The sequence below is a fragment of the Sinohyriopsis cumingii genome, chromosome 12, assembly GCF_028554795.1.
Source record: "Sinohyriopsis cumingii isolate HCF-2022 chromosome 12, ASM2855479v2, whole genome shotgun sequence".
In the NCBI taxonomy this organism is placed as follows: Eukaryota; Metazoa; Mollusca; class Bivalvia; order Unionida; family Unionidae; genus Sinohyriopsis; species Sinohyriopsis cumingii.
The window spans coordinates 90,564,280-90,585,090 of NC_142972.1; the positions used below are offsets into that span (position 1 = coordinate 90,564,280).

The following is a 20,811-nucleotide window of genomic DNA, read 5'->3' on the forward strand; positions in this document are numbered from 1 at the left end:
TTACTTTGTATTAAAACACTATGTCTCTAATTAGCAGGCCAATGTACTTGCCTCATTTTAACCACAAAAAAAAGACAAATCGGTCAGCTCTATTAGTAGTATAGGAGTGGACTGAACACGGGTAAATTTCCCACATCACCTTCAATGAGCTTTTCATGACTAGATTTGCAAGAAAAAACTTTTTATTCTCATGTGGGCTGAATGGCAACATTTATATTAAATAGATCACAGTCTGCAATCTCGTTACATGAAAATGTGAGCAGATGATGGGAAAATGTGCCAGGTTTTTCATACTCTCCTTGTATATCTATGTCCAAAGCCTTAAACATGTAATAGCAAGACCTTTAAATTGTCCAGTGGAACCACCTATGTGGAGATGGAATAACTCCACTGAAAGCATCAATGCCATGGAGAGCGAATATTCTGCATATGTTGGCAACTGCATCTAGTAAGTGATGAGAAGTGACGGATGAAGAGATCATGGCCAATTTACAAAATATATGCTCAAATGTAACAGACTTTACCAGTGGGTATAATTCTTCATTTGTCCATTTGTCGTCGTAAATGAAGCTGGATTTTTTTGTAATGGTCCCCAGCAGAATAGTCTTCCCCTTGATATCATCAGGGATGTCTGTAAAGACCTTGGTTATTGTTTCCCATATAATTTCATTTGGAACAAACACATGCAAAATGTTTCCCTCCCATTTGTCCTCACTGTTTCTGCTGGACTCCTTAATACCTAGAAATAAATAACCAAATAATGACCTAACCAATATACCACCAAGTTTAAATGAAGAGCCTCACTTTAGTAATACTTCCAAAAGAAAGCTGTCTTCATCTTCAGCCAATCACGATTAAAATCAATAACTCGGAGCTGCCTACCCGTTACAATGAAAAATATTAAGGTTCAGCAAGAAATATAGTAAGGTAGCTGCCTTAAATAGTTTGGTGATTAATAATAATTAAAAATATGTACTAAATTTATTTATTAATGGATAAGATGCCCACTCCTTCATTAATGCTACATTCTTCTGGCTGCACAATAGCATTGCATTCAACTGTAAACAATGTCTCTTCATTTGTGACAAAATCCTTCAAGTGGTCCAAGAGACAATTCAAACACTTGTCTAGTGATACCCAATGAGCACATGCACATTTTAACATTTTTCTATTTTCTTTCTTGTGAAATTCTATATAGAATTGTAGGAATCTTTCCTGATGGAACTCTTTTCTACGTAGTGAAACATGTCAATAAGATGATACTCCACTTTGGACTTGTGTTGGGCAGAAGTCTTTTTTACTGGCAGCTGAATCAAATGATATGGGTTGCCAGAGCAATAAACTGTTAACTGTTTATGTAAGAAATCTCCTAATACTCCTGTGTTTCCTCCAACCATCACATTGGCATTGTCACATATATGGAAAAGATGTTTTCTTTTCAGAATCAATTAATTTAAATATATTTTCTCCAGTGGGCTTCTCTTCACAAACAGGCAGACACTACCCTAGAAATGACTTGCCCTTCATTACTGTCAAAATATCCTACCATAACTGGTTACTGCTTCAAGTCCAAATTAAAACTTTGATCTGTGCAACAGAAAAGGCTTTGAAGTTTATATCATCAATGATGTTTTCCTTCACTATTAAAGAAAGTGCATTTACAACTTCCTTAGTTTCATTCCTTGCACAGCTGTATTTGGTGACTATTTTTGAGCCAGGGAACATTTTGACAAACAATTCGCTCGCATCATCTGCCAATTATTTGTAGACTATGCTCCACAATAAATTTACTAAACAAGGTTTCTTCATTTGCAACGGCAACATCTAAGTCAGAAATTATCTTTTTAGGGCTTGAAGAACGATGATATTTTCTTTGACAAACTTTGCAAGGCAGCCAAATCCTTGTGTTTCACTAAAGAAACATGGTTTTAATAATTGTCATTCCCTCCAAGTGTCATGCTAAAATACTGACTACACGTATTACAAAAGTCGACAGTTTCATCCTTTTCCAATCTCTGGATAACAAGGTCAGTTGCGTGCAATGTGGTTTGAACTTCTCTGCCATTGTTTTCATGGTCTTTCTTGGTGGCTCAAGATCAGAGTCAGTTTCATGAGCATGGTTTTTCTTTGTCGCAATATTTGGTTACACCAATTTCACCTGTCGGAGCATCCTCGACCTTTTCTGTCAAAATGAGAAACAAACACCTTTTTTGTCAAGTCGAGAATGAAACCTCAGATGTAATACCAGATCGAAAAGAAAAGATGGACCCGGAACAGAATTTGAAGCATCCTCAACCTTTTCCATCAAGATCAGAAACAAATGCCTTTATTATAAAGTCAAGAATGAAATCTCAGATGTAATCCATCGCCAATGAGTACTATATTCTGAGCTACTTCGTTCATATCTTAGTACAATATGTTACAGAAGGACAAGGTCAGAGATGGAACAATATCGGTCTTTTGTAACACACATGGTGCAATTTGCCAAACACATCAAATCGACGTGTATTCCTACAATATCTTCTGAGGTTATTTCTCGACATCATAGCCAATTGATCTTCCCATAGCAATACTGGATCCCAAGAAAACCAAACAGTTCCAAACAGAATTTATGATTTTTAGTGACATTAGCAAGGGAAATAAGGAAACTCATAATGGCGTAAGCTACCCATGAAAATAGCAAGGCTTACACCAATATCATAAGGGTAGGCAACTCTGATATACTGATTAATATAACAACACCTACAGAACATGCATTACAAGTCACCATGACCCATTAATCTTCATAGTTACAATACCGATGTTTGTTTAATGATGAGGACACATTGCTAACCTGGCTGCATATTTTGGTCATATTATGGTCTTTAAAATGACCAGAATCTATAGGCATAACAGCATTCTATTTAGGAAGTGTTTACTCTATAAGACTTCTTTAACAATGGACCTAGACAATGATTTTCAAGTAGAATGTAACAAATGCGAACAATAACAATTACAATATATACGACGACACACTCTCAATCACTTAGGATGAGGGTAGGTTATGTTGTGTTATTGTGATACCTTGCATTTTTTTAAGTATCAGGTCCTTCACGTCTTCTTCAGTCAAGACGTTGAATGTGCTGTCAGAGAATTTGAATGTGCGTGCAACGGACACGCCAGTCCTGATGTTGAATATGTCACATATATAGTCTATTTTCTTCCCTCCCTCTGGGTAATAAGATACCTCCATTTCTGTCTAAAATAATAATAATAACAATAATAATAATATTAAGAGTAACATGAAAAGAAACAAAACACAATGTTGATGGTTCTCAGGATTCTGGTCATGTTAACTTTACTATCATCATCATCTGTAGAAATGTAGTACATGTTGTCACCCTGAAATTTAGTCTTTCAAAATGACAAGCTAAAATGATACAAGTTAGCATGTTTGTATACATAATTTATGATTGGTTATATCACGAGGCACATATAGTTAGATCAAAATATCATGTGTTTATGCAACTACTTTTTTCTACCCTTTGTTTATCACTCATTTAAGGAAGGTTCATAGGTAAATGTCATTAAAAAAGCTTATCCAAAGATAAAATGTGATAAAACTTCTGGTAAATAAAGACCTTTTTTCGTAATGCACATATAAAATTAAAGACAATTGAAACTTCCAATTCCATCAACTTGTATTAGGTATAGTTACACAACATATGAAGATTACAAAAATTCCTTCCATTCTTCTGCGAAATTCTTTACTTGGACTTTTCTCGGGGAGAAAATGTAGTTGTGGAATCATTAGCCCTGAAAATTGTGGTTTTGGAAACATTAAAAGATTATGTTTGGGTTATCAAGTGTTCTCCAGTCAATAGTTGAGATATATGTATGTCTTCATGACTGGACCTATCAGTACTTTCTTGCATCCACTTTTGATTTTCATCGAGGCAGGTAGACAAACATCCAGATAGCAAGATTAGTTAAACTACTTGCCTAGCTTGGACATAAAACAAGAAGGGTGAAAGAGGAACATATGGAAAATGATGTACCTTGTATAATTTGGCACTGAAAGATGTTTTCAGTATTTCAAAGGACAATGCCTCTGATACGGTGGAGTTTCCCCCTGCATTCCTAACCATTATCATGCGCTGTGCATCCTCTGAGAGATTCTGGTCCATCTCCTTCGCCGTGGGGAAAAAAATACAATAAAAGATGCCAGACCAGCAACTCTTCTGCCAATGAATAGTAAAATTGTTTGCCGATTTCCGTTTACCATCCTGGAATACATAAAAAAAGTAGCAAAGGTTCAGGGCATTGAATTAAAAAATAATCATCACAGTAATTAAGATACATATAGGTGCCTCTATTACCCTATAAACAACAACTGTGTTCAAGGGATACAAAACCCACACTTCAAGTACTTGACTCCACTTGCAAATTTTAAAGGTAACCAACATAGTCTGGCCAAGGTAAAGTTGACCATACAATTTTCACACTCTTTTCATTTCCATGGGAAAATACTGCAAGTGCAATATATGGAAAGTGGAACACATCAACCAGGAAACCTTAGATCTCAAATACATTATCCAGAGTAGACAAATTTACTTTACCTTCAAATCATGTAACATCTATTGTATGCATATTATTCCAACATTTTTTTCCAAATCTCAGATTCTGGCATTAGCATTACCATCAAAGCAGACATTTGATTAAAAAAGTTAATTTTGCACAATAATAAAAAAGTAGGTCTTCTAAATTCCATCAATGTAGTAACAAATGTCAGTATTGTAGAATTACATTATAGGCACGGTTGGCAACAAATTTAGTGGGTGTGGTTACAATATCAATATTCAATTATTTTTCAATGCTATACAAGATTTTTTATAAATAATACCATGCCTAAAATAATGCAAATCATTTGTACTATATGTCAAGGAGGTGTGTATTAGGCTGGGGAATAGTCTCCTATTACTACTTACACCAACCTGACAGCAACATGTCAAAACAATGTAAAGTTTTAACTGCATTTTCAGTATTAACTTTATTATAAAGCTGTATCGTTTAATCGACCATATACATAATCGGGCCAATTACAATCAGTATAATCGGTATCAACAGAAATAATCAGTGCTGATGTAAACAAATTTCCAAATTATAAATTCAATCATAGCATTCATCTTGACATGGCTTGACTTTTAAACCAGAATTAAATAGTGGAAATTAAGGAATAAACATTTGATTTGGAGTTTAATTGAAAGACAATCTGTTCTTAAAAGTAAATACTTTTTAACACACTTGCTGTAAACAACCACTGACTATCTGCACACAACAAATTGTCAATACCATGCATGCACTCATCCCAATCACAGTAGCCAACCAGCCAATGAGGCCTCGTGTGGCTGTTGAACTTCCAGCATACACATTAGCAGATAGCTAGACAGATTAGATAGCTAGCGAAATTTCCAACAACTATGAAACTATGATTCGCTATAGTTAATCTGTTCTTTAACCAGTCCTGCAATGCTGCAAATCAACGAATAGTGGTTGCACACTGAAGTACCTGAACTCTGACATACAAATATTGTGCAGCATTGATATTGGCATGCCAGCACCAGTGACATTACCCCTGGATACCCCAGCTGCTGAGCTGCTTCAGTGTGGTGAGTGCATCCATCCAGCCAAGTGGACAACTTAGTAGTAACTTACCTGATTTAAAACACTGTTTCAAAAGCGCGAATTGATTGGATTATTAATATTGACTAGCGATTGTTCACTATTTAAATATACAGTGCGACCCCGCTATAGCACGCTTTGTTATAACACGAATTCGAATATAACATGGTCACGGCATGGCTACCGAAATTTTATATACAAGTATTCTTCTTGCACACGAAAAAATAATTTTCTTTCTTAAAAGTACAGAGATAATGTAAAAAGTTTATTATCATTTTGGGGAAGAAATCACGCATGAATAATACAAGAAGATCGTGGCATGACTCCTGTAATTTTATATGTATTTTTCTCGTACATGAAAAAATAGTTGTTCTTCTTCAAAGTAAGAAAAGCAAAGTGCAAAACGTTTATTCTATGATCGCGAAGGGCTTCACAAATGTCGCAAACTGCGATTTTATTTTCCTTATTGGCGCCAAAATATACCACCTGGCGACTTTTTTATTGGCGACATTGTTGGCTGTTTCAACTTGTATATAAAACCAATGGTCTGGAGTGGAGAAATTCAGAAGAAACATGAAAGGAAGCCACAAACTTGATATAAAATGCAATGAAATTTATCTATTGTTACAAACTGTCTTAACAGTGCATCGTTATATCATAATCCACAGATGTTGACATCGAGCATGAGTACCGTATGCTGTGAGATTTCCACTTTTCTGGTTGACATTTCTGGTAGCGGAGATCAACCGGACGAGGCATTGTCTCGTAATGTATCTTTCGTTGGATTTTCGGCCGCTCTCTAATAATTTATATATTGACATAGACTGACATTTGTATGTGGATGGTAAGTAAAATTCCTCTTCTTTCCATTCAGAATTGAATCCTTCAGAACACCCACATTTTCGGTACCAACCATTGTCATCAGACCAGAACACCAGCGTCTCTATTATCTGTTGACCCTTTGTTAAATTTCTGACATATCAGTGGAAGGCATCATCACTCCGCTACCAGAAATGTAAAAAAAAAAAATTCTTGTAGGTCTATTCAATAGGCAGGAGGAACTGTAACTACAATCGACCAAATGACGGCCAATTGCTTTTTTAAAAATGTACGCAGATGAAATGATTTGCTGAAATTTCAAAGAAAACATTGACCTTTGAAGCACCAGTCATATAGGTCTGAATTATGAAAATGTACTAAGCAAATGGAGAAAAAAATTCAGTCTCAATCATGCAATACAATTATTTGATGCTGCCGCCATAATAAGAAATGGGCATTTGTTTGGTTCTCCAAAGCTGTCCTCTAGCGGTGACTTCAATAACGCATGCACCTTTCATCAAAGAAAGCCGACCACAATCTTCAATAAAAACAAAGAACTTTTCTTCAAAGAAGTCAGTACCAAACTTAAATAAAAGCCTATTTCTGGCAAATAAAAAAGAAAAGTTTGCTGCGCAGTTAACGTCAGCAGCTTCAGCAACTCCTCGTACAGTGACTATTGACACCATGCTGGACCAGAAGAAGCCATTTGACAACCTGAGAGCTATTAGTTGGCACAAAGCTATTGCAGAGTCTATGGTAGTAGATGTGCAACCATTTTCCATTGCTGAAGACATTGGATTTGAACTTCTGATGGCCAAGGCAGAACCATGCTATAAAAATCCAAGCTGGAAGTACTTTTCCACATCATTGATACCTGACATGCAAAAGGTGATACAAAGCAAGGTGCATGATTTAGTTTCTGCCCAATCTGACCTTAGTTTGACCTCTGATGTGTGTGGTCAGACCTGTCCATCGGTGTAGCCTTGTTGAGTCTTACGGCACACTGGCTGATGGAAGACTTTCAGCGGAAACGGGTGATTTTAGCAGCAACGCCTCATGATGAATCACACAAAGGAGAATATTTGGCGAGCAAACTGGACAAGTTATGTAAGGAATACAACATTCTCAAAACTCACATCCATGTTCTTCTGTGTGATAGAGGTGCAAACATGGTTAAAGCAATGTGTCTGGCTGAAATCGACAGCATCAGCTGTTTTGCACACATGCTGCAGCTTGTTGTCAGTGATGTTTTGGCGGTCTCACGTTCCATAGTCAGCAAGTTCCGGCACTCATTCCTGGCACAACAGCAGATCGAAAAGCAGCAGGAAAAAAATTGGCGTTGTCCATAAGAAACTCATCCAGGATGTCCAGACACGCTGAAATTTTACAAACAATATGTTGGACAATATGAACAAAAACAAGTCTTGGGGGCTTACGTTGCTCTCTATGACCTACCTAGCCTAACAGCCCAACAGTGGGTCTTGAGGCCCATTCACGGACATTACCAAGGAAGTAAGTGAAAGCCAAACATCAGTATCCGTCATTCTTCATATGCTGAAAATGCTTCGAATGTTGCTGGCTTGAGAGCATGACATGAGTCAAGGTATTCAGACAATGAACCGTGATATGTTGATGTCACTGAATATGCGCATTGCTGACGTTGCTAGCAATAAGAAGCTTGTCTTGGCCACCATCTTGGACGCACAATTCAAACATCACCTATTCAGCGAAGAATTACTTGTGACCAGATCCAAAGAATGGCTTAGAGCAAAATGTGTCATAGTTGCGTCAGCTGACAAGCTGGTGGAAACCCCGACCAAACAAAGAAAAACTGAAACGCTACTGGACCATCGCGTCTCTGGGATTTGTTTTCTGTGGCCTGTGATGAAACTGTCCGTACCGTCAGTGAAACAACCCACGTGGATGACGCTGTTGACGCGATGCTTCAATTGTATCTGACCAGCCCTCTGTTGCCAGGAGAAGAGCACATATACAGCTGGTGGAACATTCATAGGTTTCAGTTCACCTACTTGGCCAAATTAGCTAGATGCTATTTGTCTGCACCAGCTTCAAGCGTTCCAAAGGAGCAGCTGTGGCACAGGCATGATTTTTTTGGATCGTCGTGGATCGTTACTTGGCGGGAAGGGAGAAATGTCACTGTTGCTTATATACAACATACTGCAACTAGGCTTTCAGTATTAGCTGCAGCCAGCATACAGTGATGTCTAACTTGAGTCTTCAAGCATGCGTATTATTAATTTTAATTATTATTGTCACTAACATTTTTTAGGCATTTATTGAAATCTAGTAATGGCGACCTGCATCATTGAACATAAGTTAAAATACTAGCTTAATACATTTTCATTCATTTATATCTTGAATTGGCAAACCATAAGTTTTATCAGTGTTAGATTTAAAGTTTTTCAAATTTTATATTTGTGTGATCGTTGTTTTCTATAAATAGCAATGTACTTCTTATCTGGTTTCTGTTTGTTTTTGTATAAAAGTTCAAATTCAGTTGCCACATAAACAACCTTGTAATAACTCACACAGCAAAATACCTGCTTGCATTACACTAATAGGTTTATGTTTCTGAACCAGTCATTGTTATAAAACAAATAATAATGAAATAATTGGTCTCGTAATCGGTATCGGCAATTTTAATAATCGGCTATATGTGGTATTGGCATAATTGGCAAAAAGTGACATTGGTACAGCTTTTCTTTATTGATCTCTATATAAAGGAAGACTGTTTAAAAAGTAGAATTACAGTGTCCCCCTCTTATACAGCCAACATCTCTGCACTGGGAAAGTGCCTTACAAGATGGGTGACCTTTCCAGAGGGGGACTAAAAAAATGTATGAGTAGGATATGTAATGTACGTAGTAAGAAAGCTACATACTCCTACATGCTCCAAAGCATTTAATATCTTCATTTAATATCTTCGTTTAGAAGTAACATTAATTATTAAAAGGTTCTTCTTGTTATAATAATAGTCTTATTTCAACTGAATATACATTAATAGTTCTTATTCTTGGCATAAGCGTGATATGCGAGCAGGTATTGTTGTCGTGCACATTGCAAACCCATTCATTAATGTCATTTAAATTTTGGTACATACATAATTCTCTTTCCATTTGCTCCATTTTCCCACTCCTGCTATAATAACCTACTTATTGGTTACGACATTGTTTATTTTAGTCTTTTCAACATGAAATTGTTTTATTCAAGTCTTTTCTACATAAAATTGTTCGGCAAGTCCCCCTTCCCCACCTCACCCGTTGTGATCGAGTAGAATAACAAACTTTCTTCTAAAGTAATACATCTCCGTTTACATGATGACATGTTAATGTTTGGTAATGATTTGGATACTGCTAACTGTATGCGATTTAATTATGCAGACGAAACTTTTGTCAAGTGGACAAAATGCCTTCTTCGTAAAGGAAGTGATAAATATGTTGTCACATGACTTTTCTGTCTTTGTCTGGTACCCTGATTTCTTCAAGGTTAATTTCTCTGTGTGTGTGTTAATGCATAAAATCTAGTTTTAGCCTATCCTGACCCTGTTATGATCTTGACAAGTACATCCGGTTGTAGGTCTAATCATCAAACAGAAGAACTTGACAGATGTGTGAAACAAAAAACTCCATCATAACATTGTTGATCCCATTTCCTGTAAACGTTGGCTTTTATAGACAATGATATAATATTAATCTTAGTGTTACATGTACTTTAGTCAACACTTCTTTCAGTAACGGAAACTTGACATTAGGAGACATGTATCGATGATACAGATAATCTGATTACTTACCTTATGTCACGATGTGAATTAATTATTGGTTCTGGATACATCTGAAAAAAAGTGGCCACTCGTGAGGGGAACATTTTCCATTTTTGTACTAATATGCTGGCTGCGTTAGAGGGGTGACCATTGTCAAGCGGTACTTTTGAATACAAACTCATTGGTACCAAGGGATTCTGGTTGTAAGAAGTGAGTGACCGCTGGGAGGGGTAAAGGACTACTGTAAATACTATGGGACTATCATGCAACATGAGACACATGATCTCGACTTTGGAAAAGGTATAATGCCGATTATTTTTTTATACTGAATTCATCATGTGTTCTAGATTACTTTGGACCTACTGTCCTTGGTCATTCTGTACAAGAGTTTTTCGTTCGTTTTCTCAAATAATGTAACATTACATGCTAGTAATAGAAGGCCTATGGGTGTATACAGTCTCCAGCATGGCAATAATCTCTGCCAATCTGACCAAAATTAACTTGTTCAACAAACAAATTTGTCATCCAAGATCTGAATGCCATTACTAACTTTGGTAATGAATTTATTAGAGGCAATCAAAGTGGGGCTGCAACAGCCTTGACTTGTCTCATGCCGATTCAATTAAATGAAAAGATTGTTAATGACAATGATACATCTTTTTCAAGAGTTACTATTTCATGAATTGTTAATATTATATAGCTCATATGACTTTACGTTTTGTCAAGCATTTTGCTGAGAGATTGTGTAAGGCTTATGCAGAAGTCTCTTTATAATACTATCTTGAAAACATCCCCATACAATCTTGCAGAGCCATTCCACCAATCTGTGGTGTAGAGGGTACGCATAAAGTATGATAGTGGTTAGTAGGCGAGTTATTCAGTGTTAATCATTTTTTCTCTCAAAGAAACCCTCTAATCATAACTGTTACAACTTCAAAAAGAATCGCCAATGCAAAAAAGTAAGAAAGTTAAAACGTTTAAAGTATGTGGTATAGAAGTTGAACCCTTTTGTGGAAATCGTGTTTACCTCTTTCAATCAATGGCATTGACCTTGGACCTTTCGACAACAAGACGAATTGAGTCTTGTGCATCGCATATAAACATTTCCCAAACATGTTTTCAATATAGGTGCTAAAGAACTTGTTTCTTGCAGAAACCAACTTGTGCTAATTGATGGACATAGGCTTTTCTGGTATAAGACCAATAGTCCTAAAAATGTACAACAACTACCAGATTATAGTAACTCATACAATATAGACCCAGTTGCACACTGCACTAAAGATCTGGAATGTGTTTCGCAGCAGGACATTTCTCAGTCACTCACTGACAAGAATGAAACAATGTTTATTTAAATTCTACGAGCAACAAACTTGTTGTGTATGTTTTGACCAATTTTAAGTAAGGTAACAAAATATCATGTAATGCTGTTATAAAGTTGTAAAATAAGCAATTTAAAATATTCAGTATTCGAAAACTGATGCAACAACAGTAAACATTATAATAAACATAAACATGTATAATGTACACTTAGATCTTATTTACTTTCAACACAGTTGCAAAAACTTCAGTGCAAAAACTTCAATCTCAAACCCTATGTATCGCAATTGTTTGTTGCCATCTCTCAACTTGATGCAGTGCTTGGAATTTTTTAAATTTTCATATGATGACAGCAATCATTTTCTGCTATGACACATTCACAAACTGACACGTGATATCCAATAAATCCTTTCTTTCCTGATGTTATTAACAATTTTTAATAGTCTTATCTTCCCTTTGTCTACGACATATATCGCTTGTTGGACACCATTTTAAAAATATATATATAATCAACCATTTAATCATAAAAACACTTTGTATGAAGAAAAAATGTGTGCGGTTTAAATGCGTCCAAGAAAGTACTTTAAAGTTAGTCTGATTTTCTTAACAAGTCAGCTAAATCTACTATGTAACTCGGACCCAAATCAAAAAAGTGAGGCCAATTATCCATATTTTACCCCAACACTCGTACTTCTTTATCTTTTGCTTCTATTATGCATAATATCTGTATTGTAAGGGTCTTTTCACATGACTTATGCCAAAATCTTATGGGTTCCAAATTGAAGAGTAAAGACTGCAACTAGTGTCCAAAAGAGAGTATTGATGTTAAATTTTGCTATAAATAACATTCACCCTTAAAATATCTCCTACTTTTACAGAAAATACTTAGTTCCAATAGCCAGAGAATCATCTAATGAATCTGATGTGGGTTATGGGTGTTTCAACTTGAAATACTTATCTCAACCAAAATCAATAAGAATCCTACACAGCGACATATGCTCCACTCAGACATGCCAACCATATGACCATGGTAATAAAGCAGATTTTTTCTCCCACAAGTTTCACAGTTTTCAGGAAGGTGAAACAAAATATCATGTACTGCCAATGTCATGGTGGAAAACATGCACTGAACAGGCCATAAGTATGGTTCAAGACACATGTTGGTAAACATTGTGTTCATCTCAAAAGTTTGTAAAGTTTACTTCAACCTCACTTGCCTCCACATAGGTCTCGCTAGGGTTTTAAAACTAGGAGTCCAGGACTCCCATTCTGGTAAAAACAGGAGTCCCACCAGCTAAAGTTTCAGTCCCCTCCAGGGGTCAAGCTAGACTTGAATTTTGGGGAGAAGTGACTTCTCCTTTTGGACTGAACATGGAGAAGTGAGAGCTCAACAGGGAGAAGTGGACACAAAGCAAGAAATGCAATATATATATATATATATATATATATATATATATATATATATATATATATATATATATATATATATATATATATATAAGGGTTGGCAGTTCTGCCAGTATAGCTAACAACTCAGAAAAAAATTTATTAAACAAGTTTGTATTTTTTTTTCTTCAGTTGAACAGGTTTTCCATAGTTAAGTTTCATGCAATTGTAATGGCCATGGCCAGCATTAATTACATAGGGTTACTATTAACAGACCTAATATCAGCATCAAAGACGATAAAAGGAAAACAACTCAATTTTTCAGGGTAGTGAAAATAACAGTTACCTTTATTACGTCAAACAGGAGATGAAGATCATTTTTCTGGTCTGAAATGACATCATCTGTTGGGCTCAAGATGAGAGTGTCATCCCACTCTGCAAACGGTAACTGGAATGTAATGAAAAGAAACTGCTTTCAATGATCATGTTCGTGCAAATGTCTAAATGAAATCTTGTGCAATATTAGATATAAAATTACATTTTTGGCAATATACAACCAGACCTCAATAGCTTTTAATAATTCAAATTTCATGAAAAATTAAATGTGATGTTTTGCATATTGTATCAATACAGTGACATGTTTTGATAATAAGACCATAAAAAAACCTACATTGGTCATTTTAATGTGTATGGGTTACTTTGTTTGCTATCAAAACAGTGAAGCACATTTATAAATAACCAGCGTGAATGAGGTCTTTGCAGTGTTCAATATTTCCACAAAAAGTGGGTTTTAAATTATTTATTTTTTTACTTCCGAAAAGCTTTGTGATTGCCTGAGTAAGTGGCAAAGTTGCCGGGGTAAATACCCAGACCTCGGCCTAATGACAAGACTGTCTTTGTCTCCATTCCACATGACAAATGAAAGCATGAATTATGAATGATTGTGATAGTTAAAAAACAAGTATTGTCAATCTAGATACATGTCTAACATTATTTACGTCGAAAGGACTAGTACATTTCTAAATCTACTTGTCTTCTTGGATACAAGAAAAAACTTTTTAATTTCTAGGCCTGCAAGAACAAGAAAATGAACGTCTTGTAAGGTGGTCTCCAAGGTTATCGCAATTAAGGGAGATAATACCTATCCAGAATCAAACAAAAAACAAATATGAATAAAAATACACACCACCCATACTGGTGTGCGAGTGTGTGTGTGTGAATGCCTTAGATTTTAAAAAATGTCTGATGAATTCATAACAGCTGATCAGAGAAAAGCATCTGACCTATTTGATAAGGATATCTTGTCAATAACTGAATATTTTTCAATGTGAAAATTTTACATAATATTGGTTGACAACATATTTAACAAAGAGAAAACTTAAAATAAATGCAGTTTTCCTTAAGAACCAATCACATACGGCGCAGCATGGGGATCAATCATGAGCCTTTCAGGTTTGTAAATGATCTGCCACTTAAAATAAAGAAAAATATTTATCTACCAGCCTACATGCAGATGCCAAACTGTATGGCTGCATTTCTCGAAAATAAAGGATTATGGCTGTACAGAAAATAATGCTGAACATGATCACAAAATCAAAGAACATTCAAAACAAAGACAAAAGAAAGGCATTAGCCAAAACAAAATTCAAACAAGTCCAAGAAATCTAAAGGCTTATTTCAATATGTTCACTGGTAATGTGATCATTATTGTAATACAAGACAGTAACAACATATGAGTAATCATGCAGGTTTGTTTCAACAGTTTGTAACACTGATTTAATAACATGCATGTGAATTGACAATAAAAATAATGCAACTTTCTTATCTAATTATTACTCACGCAATAAAAGTTGATCTCAACTCTTGCTTCGCCCACATCCTGCACGGGTGTTGAGGGCTCCGCATGGTAGTAATCACTGCAATCGACTGTGTCAGGGTTTCTGAAATGAAAAATATAGTTAAATTGTACATTTGAGGAATTTGGTATTTAAGCTGCAATCTTTCATATAATAACAGTGTTGTTAAAACAAAGGGACACAAGTCTGAATTGCAGTAAAAGTGCATTTCAGAGTTGTGATCTTTAACCTTTTAAGCTGGCTAACAGCTCTTTTATAATTACACATTTGTTGAATGATATGTTGTGAAATTGTTGTATTGTGCCAGTTTTGGTCCAAAAGATGATGTTCACTGAAAGTGCAACTTTTTTAGAGTATGCAAGAACAAAATCACCAACTGGAAATTTTTTTCAAAGAACTTCAGGATTAATAAATTTAATTACCTTTTAATTTGGAGAAGTTTCTGAGGCAGCTTGTTGTTTATTCAAGAACTTATTTATTCCAGGACAATCTTAAATGATATGTGATGACTATTTTTGAACAGGAGCCAATTTGTGATGGAAATGTCCATGGTGAAGTCTTAGGCAGCACTCCACAGTTTTGTATTTTGCATAGGGTTAGATTTTTTAAAGAAAAAGCATTTTCCAGGATTTCCTCACTGGTTATACTGGCTATTTAATAAAGACTCTGTATATCTTGGAATTGTGGGTATTTATGCAAAGCACATCTGCCCTCCTTTAAGTTTGGTGTGAGTTTCAAGTACATGTGACAGATGGGATTTTGATGTTGTGAAAAAGATATAACCCAAAGCAAAACAAAATCACGGCAAGTTTCAAAACTGCCTTGGATACCCCCATGACTTGTCTGACAAAGGACTGTCCATTGTACTATAAAAGAGAACAGGGTAAATAACTTCTAAAACCTTCGTTCCTTATCTGACTTTTGAAGGCACACAACCATAATCTATGTCTTATTTTACTCCTGATATACATTTCTATTCACAAAGACGTCACTGACTTTTTTGTGTTGCAACAATACTGATGTTACAGACTCTGAAACATAATTCTTTTCCTGCTGGGTCAACGTTGACTAGAGTGCAACCTGCTTTGTTAACTTAGTGTATTTGTATACAATACATACCTTCATCAATCTGAGAAAAGAGGTAAACAAAAAATGAAGTTCCTATTATCATTAACTCGATTCAACTTTAGGAATCCGGATCCAAGGGGGAAGTCCACAAAGTTCATATACAAGATAGCAGAATATGACTGGCTCAAAATGTAAAATCATGAACCTGATGAGCCAATCACATTCTGCAATTAAAGTGTGGCTTAGAGGGTCTGGGGGCATCCGAGGTGATTTGTTAACTTGGTACTAATTTTTCTTCAGGATATTGCTGTTTTTCAACATCAAGCTTGCGTCAGTCAAATGGGGTTTCAGGGTTAGCAAAAGATTGATGAAATCTTCAAATTTTATCCTTTTAATGGGTGAAATGTCTTGGGTGTGTTTAAATATTAAATGACATGGTGAGCAACATTTAAACCATATTAACATTTTTGAATATTGTATCTGTTGCCCCCATTGCGATTGAACTTTAAACTGAGTGCACAAGAACACCTTCATGGTGGAAAAGGCAGTGTGTGTGTGATTTGTATTTTGTTTCATAGCTTTAAAAAATTTCAAAACACATCATTATGATGTCTGCAGTATGACAGTTTTATTGTGGGACATCATGCTCCAGACACGTGGCATGATGTCCCACCCAGACACATTATCCTGATACCAGGCCGACCAGTCCTAACACTAACCTCTTAATGCTGAGCGCCAAGCAAGGCAGCTGTTAGTACCATTTTTGTAAGTCTTTGGTATGACACGGCTGGGGATCGAACCCAAAACCTCCTGCATCCGAGGCGGACGCTCTAACCACTAGGCCACCGAAGCGGTGAAAAGGCAGTGACTGACAACATACCAAAGTAGTACCTGCATATATTAGTGCTAAACAATCGCTGCCAAGGATGAGTTGAAAATAGTGAATTTGGTGCATCGGGTATGTATTTGGCTGTGAAAAGGAAACAAATATTGAAGAAAATGGCCAAGTCCATTTTTTTATTTCAAAGTTACCAGTGCCAAATTTCAACATAAAAAATGCCATGTCTGATTACATAGTGTAACAAAGTAGCTGTGTACCTACATCCATTTGTTCTCTTGTTTGAATTAAGTCCTATATTTCCTAGTCTGCATATTTGCTTTTAACGTTGTCTTTAAGCAATACTTTAGAAAATTGAGTTGTATACATGTACCAGACACACATTTGGTATGTATATAAAAATTATATTCATGTATTTTCACCAAACGTATAGGAATGCAGATGTGCAAGATTTGGGATATCTGCTTTGCATATATACCCACAATTCCATGCAAAACATTATCAAATGATCACTGGGTATGTCGAAGAAAAAAAGTTTTGATCTGGTCAAATGTCAATTTCCCAAAACATGTAGGAGATATCCATACATTACTTGCACTATGAATTTTACTCTTGCTTTTCTTTGCAGACTCTAGTTATTGTCCCCCTTTTTACTATAAACAAGTGTATCCCACTACCAAAAGTTGAAAACAAAAAGCATCAATAATATAAAAAAACTGCAAACACATAAGTCATTTCACTGATGTATGAATTCTAACCCGATTGTTGCCAAGGTGTCCCAAACATAGCTGACTTGTTGGCGCGACTTTTAAACGGGAGCTTCTTTTGAAAAAAGATTGCCAAATTGGCTTGATCGAGTCCTTGTATTCAAACAACAGATGTGATGTTGACCATCACCAATAATCTCAATAATTCTGGAAATGTTATAGTTATAACTTGTATGTCGTTGAACACGTGTATGGGAGGTTTCCTTTAATTGTTCAGTTTGCTTTAGAAATATGATAAGTACACAATTGGATGCAGATGACAGCTTTTACTGATATAGACTATTCCAGAAACAAGAAATGGACACTGATCACTCTCTCTCTCTGTTAACATCTGGATATTCAGTTTGCATTGAAACATGATTAATCTGATAGTGTTAGGGACCAATTGATGAGAGATTCAACCTTTTCTTTTCACCGAAACATCCAGGAACAAACCAAAAATTCCAAAATAAAAAAGCTGAAAATACAATATTATTGTTTTCTGACACACATTATGCTTGACCTCTAAGGAGTTTGACATGTTGTATGATTCAGTTATAAGATGTATAAATGCATAACAAAACTGTCCACAGGTCCACAAGATTTGTTTTCAAGGAAAATAAAATTCCACATAATGACAGAGGTCTCGGAAACGCTTAATCATACCTATTTGGATGCCAATTTTTTATATGGGATGCAAAAAATCACTTAATCACTTATTCGGGAGCCCTCCATACTCATGTACTACGTGGGAGCCAAAATTCAAAGACTTGTCAGTCCTGCTTCAGCCACCTGCTTAGTGGGAAAATGTGGTGATCAATTAGCTGTGCTGATATTTACAATGACAGAATTCAGTAGCTGAAAGACCCCATTGATGTACAAGTTGCCATTATAAGAGTATATCAAAAGAACGTGATGCAATAGCTGGGCAGCAAGTTCAAAGACTTCTTAAATATTCATTTTGCCTGTCTTAAATTCTGAGATGAAGAGCAATACAAATCTGCTTATTGTAATAGACCATGTTTTCATTCATACACAAGAAAATGAGCCGAGTGGTTAAACAATAATAACAGCTTATGGGCACTATTGCAAACAATCATAATATACCAAGTTGCACTGACTGATCAATCCGTTGTTTTCATGTGATGTCACAAAACGTGTGCACTTCCATATCCGCCATATTGATTCCTTAGCCACGCAAACCGACACATAAAAACATTGGTCCAAACATGTAATTATGAAGGCATGTATAATTATGCACATAAAGCTATCTTAATACACCACAATCTATTGTATATGTCAAATCTTTGAGACCGCATTCATGACTTTGTCCATAATTTCTTCAATTAAACAGTGACATTTCAGTCATCTTTGCTATTATTTCATAAACAAATAGATCCATCAATAAACAGTTGCATAAACAAATGGAGACACAAACAAGTACAAAATGTAATGAATTTCAATTTTCATGGGCTGAAATCAGTAATTTCCTTATTGTTCAAGTTAAAAATTCAATCATTAATATGTAATTTCATATTTCTAAAAGCATTTCAAGAATACTCGATTTTGACATTCGACACAAAATCGTGTTCCATTAGGCACATGCTTCATTTTAATACCATGGTTCCTGCCCAAGTAAGAAAAAGATTTAAAGCCTTTTCCAAAACATAAAATAAATAATTCCATACCTAACCGTGTGACAAGTTTATTAACCTAAGCAGTAATGATAGCAACAGGGGATGACATTTTCAGAGTACGAGGACCTGGCACAAAGTTCTCACGAAACATATGATTATTTTATTTTTTAAATCAAGTGATATTTACTGATCGACTGTTTGTACTTTATAATGTCAATATTCAGAATAGATTCATATTCACAATATATGCCATGAATTCGTTTTATTTTCTTCAAATAATTTAGATTTAACCTTTTTCTGCATATACTAAACAGTAAATTTTTAACCTAAATAGGCCGACCAATGCCTTTAGATATCACGAGTCATTTGTAAATACAAGTCCGATACTAACCTCGAAAATACATTACACAAAAAACTTTACCCAACGTTTTTAAAACATTTAGTAAAATAAAAACACGTGTCTCATTCCTTGGTATAAATGTTCACTTTGCCATAAAATGTGTATATAAACTCAATTAATGCCGTATTATTGCCATTATTTACATTTTTACAGACCGACCTGACGGGAAGAGTTACTGTTCTTGCTAGCAAAAAGATAGTCCAAGAATACCAACTCAAGGGGTCGTCCGTTAATTACGTCAACAAAATGGGGGGGGGGGAGAAGGGGTTTGAAGAAGTTTGACAAGTGTTGACATGGGGGAGGGGGGGAGTTCAAGATAAATTGACGTCAACGTTATTTTTTACAATAAATTTAATAAATCAAAAAATAGGAAATTAGTCGGTGCGTTGGTTTGGTAGACACTCGCTCGCCCGTCAACAGCCCATCTGTTAGACCAGCAAGTTCTTGGTCTACCCATCAGTTTAATCCTAAACCGGTTGAGCTCTTGCCAAGGAAGTCATAATCTTGCATCATCATATCTTGTTTTCATTCAAAGTGTTACAGTCAATTTGAAATCTGTTAAACAAGTAAACAAAATGTATTAAAATTTATTTGTAGACCTTTTAATTTCCATAATTCTATTTTTAGCATAAAAGCCAGCCGTATAAATTATTATTTTTTTAAGGAAGGTAAAATCTGAAAGATTGTTATCATACTTTTGATTATCAAAATTTTTTAAGGAAGGTAAAATTTTATGGGGGGGGGTCATTGAAAGTTTGACAGGGGGGAGTAGGTAAAAAATTGCCTAAAATTTTTTGACACAATTAATGGACGTACCCCAAATAGAAACCAATGAAATTAAAATGAATACTCACTAAAACAACACAAAACTTAAATTACAGAAATAATCCATGAAATGGAAACTATATATTAATCATCAAGTCAGCAAACACCAGTGTCAGAATTCCGTGGCCTTCTTATACGAATCAATTGGCAATACTCCGTATCTCGCCTCAAGATGTTGCGTTCTAAACGTTAGACTAAAGTAAAGACCGGAGCGCAGTCACATTTCCGGAACAACAGATATTTATGACTTTTTCCAGGCTTTGTGGATATTTTAAAATCTATCCAGACCTTTTCAAGGCCTGGAAAAGTAATTTTCAAATTTAACACTTGTTTCCAGAATTCCAGACCCGTGCTAGAACCCTGTAATACATCAAACACACAGGCTGGTGAGTTAACATTTTAAACCAAACTATATTCTAGCCACCAGTTCATACTTCTTACCTTTCTTTTGATCTGGACATTCTAGAACATTTCTGT

At 35.5% G+C, this 20,811-nt stretch overlaps 2 protein-coding genes across 3 annotated transcripts in view; one reads left to right on the top strand and one right to left on the bottom strand.

The window, feature by feature from the left end:
• Positions 1-344: 344 nt before the first annotated feature.
• LOC149786958 (uncharacterized) lies at positions 345-20,795 on the bottom strand. The gene is made up of 6 exons (XM_089976004.1): positions 20,776-20,795; positions 14,805-14,904; positions 13,311-13,412; positions 4,038-4,265; positions 3,064-3,238; positions 345-739 (listed from the first exon to the last, which is right to left on the bottom strand). Exons 1-6 carry the CDS (start codon positions 20,793-20,795, stop codon positions 345-347), a joined length of 1,020 nt encoding a protein of 339 aa, XP_089832130.1.
• The window catches only part of LOC149786959 (uncharacterized), a 37,994-nt gene continuing 37,742 nt past the window's right edge, over positions 20,560-20,811 (top strand). For both annotated transcript variants that reach the window (XM_089977509.1, XM_089977510.1), the window contains exon 1: positions 20,560-20,720. The gene's annotated coding sequence lies outside the window, so the exon portion shown is untranslated. The remainder of the gene's footprint in view (positions 20,721-20,811) is intronic.

Bases quoted from the DNA above. Each gene is read 5' to 3' on its own strand.
- LOC149786958 (XM_089976004.1), bottom strand. From the start codon at position 20,795: ATGTCCAGATCAAAAGAAAG. The intron at 13,413-14,804 runs GTGAGTAATAAT...ATTACATTCCAG, and splicing joins TTGAGATCAACTTTTATTGC to TTACCGTTTGCAGAGTGGGA. The intron at 4,266-13,310 runs GTAACTGTTATT...TATGTATTCCAG, and splicing joins TCCTGTTTGACGTAATAAAG to GATGGTAAACGGAAATCGGC.